The sequence below is a fragment of the Glycine max genome, chromosome 18 (assembly GCF_000004515.6).
Source record: "Glycine max cultivar Williams 82 chromosome 18, Glycine_max_v4.0, whole genome shotgun sequence".
NCBI lineage: Eukaryota > Viridiplantae > Streptophyta > Magnoliopsida > Fabales > Fabaceae > Glycine > Glycine max.
Window position 1 is genome coordinate 45,261,419 of NC_038254.2, and position 12,268 is coordinate 45,273,686.

At 34.4% G+C, this 12,268-nt stretch overlaps 1 protein-coding gene across 1 annotated transcript; it reads left to right on the plus strand.

The window, feature by feature from the left end:
• The first annotated feature begins 6,295 nt into the window (after window positions 1-6,295).
• Window positions 6,296-7,830, plus strand: LOC100775773 (tropinone reductase homolog At5g06060). The gene is given in 4 exon segments (XM_014770673.2): window positions 6,296-6,366; window positions 6,624-6,838; window positions 6,939-7,042; window positions 7,478-7,830. Coding segments are annotated over 4 exon segments (570 nt in total). The 3' UTR covers window positions 7,658-7,830.
• Window positions 7,831-12,268: the final 4,438 nt, after the last annotated feature.

Sequence of the window (12,268 nt, forward strand, 5' to 3'; positions counted from 1 at the left end):
TCTTCCAAAACAAACATAAGTTGAGTTCAAAATCTTGTAAACTAATTTGATAACCTTGTTGCACTCTAATACTAGCTGATGGATTTGTATTGAAAATTTGACAAGTAGATTCGATAATCTTGTTATGATCTACGAAAAAATGAAGAGATTCTCTTTGGAGGATTCACTAGTATGTTTCATAATTCGTCACAATTCAGAAATTTGATAACCTTGTTATGCCCTATGAATACCAAGTACATTCAATTGCAATATGCTTGATACCATCTACTAAAAAGTGAATAAGTTTGCTTTGAAAAGTTTCACTAGCAGAATTGATAACCAATCACGATGTACAAATGATAGAGTCAACTTGCTTTGTAAATCTGATAAGCTTAGTATGACCTACAAAAAAAGTGAGCAAGTTCACTTTGGAGAATTTCACAAGTGAACTTGATAAAATGTGTATATTCACATATTGATCTACTAATGACTAAATGTATCGAAGAATAAGAATCAAGATCTTAGTACAATCCATTATATGTTTGTCGATGATCTTAGTACAAAATACTATTTGTTGATAATCAAGTTTGCTTTTGATCAATCATGATCTATGAAAAATCACATATGTTCGACATGGAAATTTTTTCAATTTGTTAATCTTAGTATGTCCTACTTAAAGCTAAGCAGATTTTTTTTTCTAACGATCAATCTCATTCTACAAAAAATTTAGTAGATATGACGTATAGAAAATTTGTCCAAGTAGACTCACATTTTAGTGCAATCTACTTAAGGAAGAACACATTCATGGACAATCAATGAAAGTATGCTTATGTTTGCCTTTGAACAATTTCATGAGCAGAACCGATAGAACACACTTAGAAATAGAGTCGAACCTCAGAAGAGGCTTAGTGGCCCTACCCAGATTTCTTACACCTTAATTGGGACCTCAGCCTAACTTGTAACTAGTGTTGAAGCCTCTTAAAATATAGAATTCTAGGGTTAGACCTTAGTTGAGCTCAATGAACCTACCAAGATTTCTTATACCCTAGTAGGACCTCAGCCTAACTTGTAGCCAAAACCAAAGCCTCTTAACTTGTTGACTTCTTTTTGGAATGAGGAACACACTTTGGTCTTAGTTGTTCAACCTCGTATTAGAGTGAGGACCTTACCTAGGTCTTAATGTTCTCGGTCAATTGCCAAGGTCTTAACCGGTCAACCTCTTATTGGAATGAAGGCCAAGCCTAGGTCTTACTTTGCTTGGCTAATTGCCTAGGTCTTAGCTTACCAACCTTTGATTGGAGCGAGGACCACGCCTAAGGCTTAATATGCTTGATCAGTTGTCTGGGTCTTAATTTTGGTTGACCTGTTATTAGAGTAAGGGTAAAGCCTTGGTCTTACTTTGCTCGATCAATTGCCTAGGTCTTAAATGGTCAACCTTTTATTAGAGTGAGGGTCAAGCCTAGGTCTTACTTTGCTCTATTAATTGCCTAGGTCTTAGTTGGTCGACCTTTTATTCAAGTGAGGACCATGTCAAGATCTTACTTTGTTCAATCAATTGCCTAGGTCTTAACTGGTAGACCTTTTATTAGAGCGAGGACCACAAATATATGTACGAAAAAATGGTAAATTGGCATTAACAACGTTAAGTAAGAAAAGTATAATGATTAAGATTAGTCAAAATTTTGCTTATTTTGCCAAAAATTGAGGATGAAAAATATATTTTATCATGCCTTTGGAAATTTTTGTTGGGACAATATTTTGTTGGAGTTATTCTTGTGTAACTAGCATGTCTAAGCAGATATTATGTATCTAATATCTTAGCACTTCTTGTGTTGCTATTTTAATATACAAGTTTCATTTGCCTGTTAAAAAAATATTTTACCATATTATTTTTCCATTATATTTATCAAATCAATTATTTTACACAATGTTTTTCTTTTCTTTAGTCCTTTATCTTGTACAAAAACTTATAATACCTTCATTCCTAAATATATAATTTTTTTTAAAAAAATATTTGTTCCTATTGATAAGATTATTTTCAAGTTGTCTTTTATTAAATACTTTTTTAATCAAAATAATCTTAATTACTTTACAATAAATGCTATAAATTAATAAGATAAATTTATTCTCTATCTTTATAAGGATTGGAAAAGATGACTTACACACATTAATTAATTATGTAAAAATTAAGTAATTAAGTGAAAAGACAAAGATGATGAGTCCCGATTATTTTATGAATAATTATGAAAAAAATTAATACAAATTGTTTATAAATTTAATAATATTAAGTAAATTAGAGTTTAAAATAGTTAAAAAGATATCATATTTAGAGATGAAGGTAATATAAATTATTTGTGCAAAGGAAAATACTTGTAACACTCTAATGAATATTTTTTTTATTTCATGTCTCATTTAATGAACCTCCTATTTTCATAGTTTTCCAATTGATTTTAATGAATAATAAAACGTGTTAAAAATAATGGATTAGATTTGTTTAGTATGTTAATTTTCTATTTTCATTTTCAGTATAAAAAAAAGTAGTGTCGAAAAAGATGATCCAAATTTAAGGGTAAAAAGTCATTTTCAACATTTTGAAAGGAAATGAAAACAAGATGAAAAGTTTTTCTCATACCAAATGAATTCTATATTTTCTTCAATAAATGAATGAAGGAGAAAGACATAAGAAAATCAGCACGAGTGGATATAGTTATAATATAATGGTTGGATTGGAAGATAGTTCAAAATATAAAATGTGAAGTCATAATATTTAAATATTGTTTATAAACAAATTATTATGATAAAAAAATGTGTACTTCCATGGCCATAAGCCATTCAACCCAATCTTTGACCAACTAAAAAAAAATGTATTTGCGATGGCTGGAATCCGTCGAAAAGCTCAAAAATCCATCGATAATTCAAAATTTCCAACGGATCAAAATCTATCGAAAAAATGATCGTAGGAAATTTTAACCGTCGGAAACGTTCCGACGAAAATTTCTGATGGACTATTTCCGTCGGAAATGTTATTTTATAAATAATTGTAATTTATTTAATTTTTATTATTTATTATCAATAATTTAGCAATTATTGTTTGTATTTATATTATTTAACGTAAAAAATTGAATTGTTTCATAAACATGTAATTAACGAAATACTCAAATTCATAAATCCAGAGCAAAAAGTAAAATAGATCCAAGTTAAATTGAAAATAAATGAAAGAAAAATACAATTTAATATGTCAATAATAATTTGAAAAGTATCGAAGAGTATCCCTGTGGCACTTTGATATGGCTCAAACACTGACAAAACGTTTCTTTTCCTCTTTGGACAAACTATGACAAGCTAGAGGCAAGTGTATTTTCTTACCATCAGACCTTGAATGTAACTAGTCTTGTATACCCATCTCAACTAGATCTTGGCAAGTATTCAAACCATTATTTATCTTGCCTTGAATGTTAAGAAGCCTGTCGATGACACTATCACACCTTTTTTTTTTTTACATGCATAACATCAATACAATATCTGACATCTAGATCGAACCAGTAATGGAAGATCAAACAATATCGATCTCTTCTTCCATATGGAAGTTTTGCTTTTTTCCTTCTTTTGGGTCTTTCCTAATATAGTATTGATGTCCTCAACCCGCTCAAGAACCTGTTGACTAGTTAATGGTATCGATGCACTATCATGCTCTTGACTTCTATTAAAAACTTTTTTCAATCGCCGGTAAGGGTGATAAGCTTTCAGAAAACATCGATGTCGAGTGTATATTGTTTTTCTTCCATGTTTCAGTTGTATGTAGCTTGTGTCTTCTTCATATATAATAGCATGCACGATGGCCCTTAACATTATATTCACACAAATTCCCGTATGCTAGAAAGTCATTAATGGTACAAAATAACATTGCACGCAACTTGAATGTCTCATTTCAATACCCATCAAACACAACAATCCCCTCATCTCAAAACTTTGTCAAGTCTTCAATCAAGGGACTGAGAAAAACATCGGTGTCAATTCCTAGTTGTCTTGGGCCCAATATCACCATAGACAACAACATGTATTTTCACTTCAAGCACAACCAAGGAGGCAAGTTGTAAATTACTAGCAAAACAGGTAACGAATTGTGCCGAGTGTTTAAACTGTCATAGGGATTCATTCCATTAGTGGCAAGTCCAAGCCTAAGATTTCTTGCCTCTTTGCCAAAATTCAGATACAAACGACTAATCCTCTTCCACTGGGAGCTAGAATCAGCCAAATGACAGAGCATTTCATCGCAATTTCTCCCATCTGCATGTCATGTAAGGTCTTTTGCGTCATCTACATTAGCAAACAAATGCTTGAACCTTAGAATGATCAGAAGATACCATAACACCTTCGTTGGGGAGCTTTTCATTGTGCTTTCATCACTGCTACCCCACACCTAGGGCATTTATGCATTTCTTCATACTCTTCTCTATATAATATACAATCATTAGGGCATGCATGTATTTTCTGATGCTCCATACCTATTGGATACAATATCTTCTTCACCTGATAATAATTTTTTGGCAACGTGTTTTCCTCTGGAAGCATATCTTGCACTACCTGAAACAGTGAAGTGAAGCTTTTGTCACTCCACCCATTTTTGGCCTTGACATTAACCATACTTAACACCGCAGACTATAGGGTCAAAGATTTATTGCATCCCCGATACAAAGGCTTCTTCGAATCACTTTCCAATGTATCATATATAAGGGCATGTGCTTACTGAAATGACTCTTGTCCAAGATCATGAATCATATCCTTTAATCGATCTCCTATTTTTACATCAACCGATTCAATTTCAGACACCTTCTGCATGTTTGTCAATTCACAATGTCATATCCATGTCGTATAATTCTTCTTATTCCCTTCACGCAGAAGATGTTCCCCGTATGTCATCTAGTACTTGTCGTCTCCCATTCAAACAATTTATACAAGGACAAAAATATTTTCCATCCTCATTCGGTCGACTTCTTTCATAGGCAAATTGTAAGAACTTTTCAACGCCTTCCTCATACGTAAGGCTCATACGACTTGCATTCATCCAAGTTTGATCCATCTAACTAATAACTCTGTGATACTCACAAAGTTATTCCATGCATGAAAACATCACTTTTTTCATTAAAGGTGTGACCCTATCCCATTCAGGAAGACATTTTTTTATACTAGATTCATACGTAAAGGTTAACTCTCTTTTCTTAGATTTGACAAAATTTTGACAACATTTTGCATTGATCTTCAAGTACAAGACATGAAAGTGGTGACATGAATTCCACCACAATCAAGTATGTACTCAGAGAACAAAGTGAAATGCACTATACTATAATTTCATCAAATTTAAGAAAATAAAGTTAACGTATACGTACAAATCTACTATAAAAAATGACTTTTCCGAAACTGCTCAAATGGACAATTAAAGATTCAATACAACAATTAATACAAACTATCTGGAAGAATCATTGTATTCAATCTCAAACGAGAATCTAAGGTTCACTCATCATGAACATAACTTGTATATAAAACAATAGTCATTAATCACAGTCAACAAGTTATAAAAGTATTGGTAACAAAAAAAAAGTATCAAAAGTTTATGAAAAACATTTGTACCTGTGATGATTGTCACTCTAATGTCCAGCAAGGAATGTCGTGATCACGATGGAAATAAGAAAATGAGAAGTGTCTACAAATTAAAGATTTCAATGCTAAGTGAGAGATATGAGAAGAAACGTCTACTGTTTTTTTAATACCAACAAATTAAAAATTGGATATTGGAATTCATTGACAAGTTGTTGGTTCAACAACTTCGCACAATCATCAAAACAACTTTTGCAACAAATGTTATTGAAAGGCCAAGTAGATCTAGAGACCAACAACATTCAATCCTAACCATTAACTACTTCGTGGTCCATGAATCAATATGCAAGATCAGCTGTTTCATAAACCGCTTACACATACAGACTGTCATCCACACATACACATTTCGTTAAATACATTGTAAACACTATATATATATATATATATATATATATATATATATATAGATAGATAGATAGATAGATAGATAGATAGATAGATTTATAAAAAGTTATCAGGTTTCACTTCATTTATATTGCGTCCTGTGAGACTAACACGAAGGATGAGGAGAAATGAAATTATTTAGGTCTTATGAGACTAAGAAAGGAAGAAGGAGTTCAAATGACAATGCGAGAAGGAGAACAAAGTAGAGAAACACGAAGAAAGGAGAAGAAAGCTAACCTTTTGTGACCAACAGTGAGGTTGCAGTGCCACGAGTGCCATGAGAGGTTGCAATGCCGGTGGTGACCGAGTTTCAATGCCACGAGAGGTTTCAAATGAGAGTGTGAAACCGTTTGAGTGAGAGTGATAAGAGTGAGAGGTTTCAAAGTTAGTGAGCTTGAGGGTTTTCAGCACCTGACAATGATTATGAAAGATCTCGCATAAAACCAAAATTGAGTTTTCTCTACGTTTTTTCAATAACATTGATTTTATAAAAAATCAACATTAACAAACTCGTGTTATTTACTAGATTACCACCCCGTTTTAGTTAACATCGGTTTTTGGTAAAACCAATGTTAACTTAGCGATGTTAAAACCATTATTTGTAGTAGTGAGATAAACAATGCTGGAACAACTTCAACTAAGAGCATCGTTGATTACACTGCAGAATATGTGGCAACACTAATGGGTACTAATTTTGAGTCATGTTTCCACCTATGCCAACTAACACAACCACTTCTAAAGGCATTTGGGTATGGGAGCATAGTGTTGATATCAGGTCTCAAAGCTTTTCCACTTTGTTCTACTTATGCAACCACTAAAGGTAAGTTTCTCTGTCATTATATATATACTTTAACTAGAAATTAGACGTGGCTAATTGGAGTTCCAGAAAATAATCAATTTGCATATAAAATTATATTCAGGAGCACTGAATCAATTTACCAAGATGGAATTGGCAAAGGATAATATTCGTGCAAATACCGTGGCACCTGGTCCTATTAAGACTTTACTTTTGGAGTATCTCATTGTATGTATTGTTAGTTGTAAGCTTATACATTGCAATTTAAAAAAAAAAAAAAGTAAAATTTGATAGTTATATTCGGGCCAAGGTGAATAACTGTGCAATTTTTTTTATTTTTTATTTTCCTAATTTGATAGTTATTTTTAATCAAAAATAAAATTATAGATTAGTAAAAAGTTAATGTCCTAATTTTTTTTGTATATTTCATAAATGTTATAGAATTCTTCTAATTTTAAAAAAATGTTTTTCCTTTCATAAACATATATATTGTCGATGTTCCATGAAATAGTTTACCTTAATGGCAGCGAATTATTTTTATTGCCTTGCTACATATTTCCTATAGTTGTCAGTCTCTTCTATTCTATTCTCGTACGTGCATATTGTGCTATTAATTCAGCAACCAAATGCTAAAAAAATCTCTTTGAATTGATCTTGTTATAGAAATCTACTGCTGAAGTGCATAAGATGGTTGTGGCTATGGAATCTCAAATGACAGTTGGTCGTCTTGGAGAACCTAAGGACATATCAACACCGATTGCTTTCCTTTGCCTTCCAGCTGCGTGCGATGCTTCATACATCACTAGCTAAATTATAACTGTGGATGGGGGTTCCATAATTTAAATTGTTATGCCCAAAGAAAAATAAATAAATACCCAAAAACACAAATTTTGGGATTAGCTTGGTTTGTATGAAGCTCCGGAACTAATAATTAATAGTAGTTGTTTTAAGCAGGAGGGGTAATGGATCTGAATCAATCCTAGAATTCGATGAATCCAAATAAATACAATTTCAAAAATGCCAATTGGTTAGGATCAGATTAAAAAAAATGCAAATCCAATGAGTTTGATGAGTTTATATTGGATATCGGATGTCAATTTTGAAAATCCTTTCCAATAAATCAATCTGATTACTTAGTATGTTTTATTTAATGTTATATTTTTTTTTGGGAAAAAAGTAAATTATATTAAATCCAAAATGATACAACAATAAACGGGGCATACCCCGCAGCTAGAGAAAATCAAAAGCCTCCCTAATACAAGAAGGCCTATATCAAGATGCTAAAACAAATGCAACATGTGTGCTTGTCTATACATGAGAAACTTAATCTTGCTAATAACCTCTATTACAGAAAATTGATAATCCTCAAAAATCAACTTGTTCCTAGACAACCAGATGTAATAGACTGTAATTGCTATAGCCAGACAACGTAATTTTCCTTGAACACCTGATATGGATCTGCCTCTAATTAAAGAGTCAGTAATGCACTGTAAAGAAGTGAAACGCCTGCGGAAAGGAGCCAAATCACGAATGTGAGCCCAAACTTGGAGAGATTTCCTGCAAGAAAAGAACAAATGAGCATTTGACTCAGCCTTATTTGAACATAAAGGGCAGAGGGAACCCTTTTTCAAAAAAGCAATTTTTTCAAGAGTAAGCAGTCGGTTCCTTTTAGCAAGCCACAGAATGAAAGACATCTTAGGAGGAATTGCTGGGTTCCATATAACAGAACACCAACTAACAGTAGGCTTGACACCTCTAATGTATTCATAGACTTTGCCAACAAGCAATTGTTCATTGGTGCGCCAAGATTGAATCCTCTTTTTGGCCTCTTCCGTACTTAGCTCTTTGGAGATAATAAAGCCCCTTATTTGAATGATTTTCTTTATCAAAACTGAATCTGATGAAGAAGTATTGTAATTCCACACATCACTCCCTCTGCAATAGTAATGGTGAACCCACCGAACCCATAGAGAATCTTTCTTACAATGAAAGTCCCATAGGATACGGGAAAGAAGCGCAAGGTTCCAGTCCTTGAGATTAAAAAGGCCTAAACCCCCTTCGTTTTTCGGAGAACAAACTACTGACCAAGCAACCAAGGGCTTGCTTTTTCCAATATCCGCTTTGCCCCATAGAAAATTACGGCACGAAGCGTTGATCTGGTCCAAAACAGATTGCGGCAAAGGAAAAATCCCCATCCAGAAATTCATAATTCCTTGAATAACTGCTCTGATCAACTCTAACTTACCTGCATAAGATAAAGACTTCTTGCTCCATCCCTGAATTAGGCCAGTAATCTTGGAAAGCAAGGGAGCATAATGACATACATTTAATCTAGATGATAAAAGGGGAACACCCAAGTATCTAAAAGGGAAGTCACCCAAGCTAAATCCAGTAAACTGCTGAATATGAGAAAGCTCATGTGGCCTAATACCGGCTGAGTATATGGCAGATTTATCAAAGCTGATGGAAAGCCCTGAAACCCTACAGAAGTGTTGAAGCTTGGCAAACATAGTTGACACAGAAGGGATATCTCCTCTAGATAGAAGCATAATATCATTTGCAAAAGCCAAATGAGATAGCTGAATACCTACACAGTTGGGATGAAATTTAAAATTGGCATCATCCTTGAGGCTACTCATATATCTGGAAAAGTACTCCAAACAGAGCACAAACAGATAAGGGGAGAGAGGATCCCCTTGTCTAAGATCCCGCTGCCCTTTGAAGTGACCATAAATGGATCCATTGACTGCCACACTAAAGGAAGTGGAAGAAACACATTCCATGATCCAAGTACAGAACTAGGCTGGGAAGCCAATGGACTTAAGCATCCAATCCAAGAATTCCCAGGAAATGGAATCATAAGCTTTATGCAAGTCAATTTTCAGGAGACATCTCGGAGAGGATCTTTTCCGGGCATATTTGCGCAAAATCTCTTGAACTAGGAAGATGTTGTCCATCATCTTTCTGTTCTTAATGAAAAGCAGTTTGAGTTTCCCCAATAATAGTCTCAAGCACTGGGGCTATGCGGTTGGCCAGAATTTTAGACACAATCTTGTATAACAAATTACAGCAAGATATAGGTCTAAAATGGTTAACCTGGGAGGCCTGATCATGTTTAGGAATAAGCGCAATAATAGCATGGTTGAGCTGCTTTAGAATTTTTCCAGTTGTAAAGAATTCATTAACCGCTGCAAAGATATCATCACCAATGATATTCCAAGCCTTCTTGAAGAATAAAACATTGAAACCATCTGGCCTAGGAGCTATATTGTTATCCATCACAGAAATAACGTTCCAAACCTCTTGCTTAGAAGTAGGACAAAGTAAGGCCGCAAAGCAATCGGTGGAACCTTAGGACCCCTGTTGCAGATCGAAATGGAAGGAGCTTGGGTCAACTCATGAGAACTAAACAAATTCCAAAAGTGATTCACAAAAGCAAGGGCAATTTCATCTTGGGAGGAAGTGTTATGCACATCCTCTAGCCTTATGGCAACAATAAACCGGCTGTGTCTGTTGCGCTTGATTAAAGCATGAAAGAATTTGGAGCATTTATCAGCCTGCAGGAGATATTTGTTTTTGATGAGTTGAGAAAATTTCATAGACTCCGCTTTTCTAAGCATAATGGTCTGCCCTCTAGTGCGGTTTGCCAGAGCAAGAAGGGAAGGATCCTGAGGATTTTGCTTTAGTGAATTAAGCACACTGTTATATTCAGCCTCAGCTAGCTCCACTCGGTTGGAGATGTTGCTGAACTCCTGCTTAAAAAGATTCTTCAAGGGAGCTTTAAGAGCTTTCAATTTCTTACAGACCTTAAACATGAACCTTTGGAATTTGGGAATAACAAAATTGTTCAGTTTATTGCGAATAACAAAATTTACAACGAAGTAGTTCAAAGTATGCTCAAGCTCTCTCTGAACCCAAAATACAAAACTCCTAATAACAGAGACAACAACTAATTGCCTAACCAAAAACGATTACAACAAAAAAAACAAAAAATAATTACAATAAACTTATGTTAATGAACCGCCAAACTGGATGCTCCCTTCTACATGATTGGATGTTCCACCAAATTACAAACGACAAGAGTACTGGACCAAACGACCAACGCTAGCATCCATGCTATCTCTATTGTCCAACAATTAATAATATCCACCTTGGTTCAATGACATTTCTGAATTACAAGTAACTCAGTTCATTTTCAGTAATCTACGTTAAGTAGATCCAAACAGTGCATGAACTTGCTTCTTGGAACATGTTTTGTGAACATATAAACTGGATTCTCCCTCGTATCAACTTTCTGAACTTGGACCCTCTTCTCAGAACAGATGAAGTGGTATCTGATGTCAATGTGCTTAGTCCTCTCATGATGGACTTTTTCCTTGGCTAAACAAATTGCACTCAGACTTTCGCAAAAAAATAATAGCCTTTTTCCTTTGAAAATTTAATATTACTAATTAGACCCTTCATCTAGATCCCTTCCTTTATTGCTTTTGCCAGATCCATGTACCCTGCCTCTGTAATGGATAAAGTCATTATGGGTTGAAGTGTTGCCTTCTAACTAACAAGGAAGTTGTCAATCATGAACGTGTACCTAGTCGTAGATCTTCTTGCATCCAAATCTGTAGCATAGTCAGAATTTGAGTTACTAGGGAGAGCATAAGATGTATCTCCATGGTGGACAAGTCCAATATTAGTTGTACCCTTAAGGTACTTGAATATGAATTTCTTAACTTGCCAATGTTCCTTCTCAAGATTACCCATATACTTACAACACTGACTACTTGTGGTAGATCCGATCTGGTGCATACCATAACTTACATGAGACTGCCTACAACACTTGAATAAGGAAAATAAGACATGTATTCCTTCTATGATTCTAATGATTAGTATTGAGTTCAGATAGATGAATGGATGTTGTCAGAGGAGTACATACTGGTTTTGCGGATGTCATCCTAAAACAATTCATCAATTTCTAAATGTATTCCTTCTAACATAGAAAGAGCTTATTCTAGACTTGATCCTTCTTGATCTCCATGCTTAGAATCTTTTCAGTGTCTCTCATGTCCTTCATCTGAAATTCACTACTGAATAGTGACTTCAGGTTTGGAATTGCCAACAAATTTTGAGATACTATGAGCATGTCATCGATGTGGGAACCATTCTTCACCTTGCTATGATAACCATGACCCTTATAGACTTCTGATGTTACCCATGATAAATAATGAACTCATTGAATCTCTTGTAGTGGCCTTGGTGATTACTTTAGCCCATAAAGAGACATCTTCAATCTATAGATAGAATTTTCCTTTCCTTCCACCTCAAAACCTTCAGGTTGTTGCATCAAAATGTCTTCCTCTAGTCTTCCATGGAGAAAAGCAATTCTGATATTGAATTCCTCTAACTCCATGTCCAGAGTTGCCACTAGGGCCAGCAAAACAAGTATAGAGATGTGTCAAA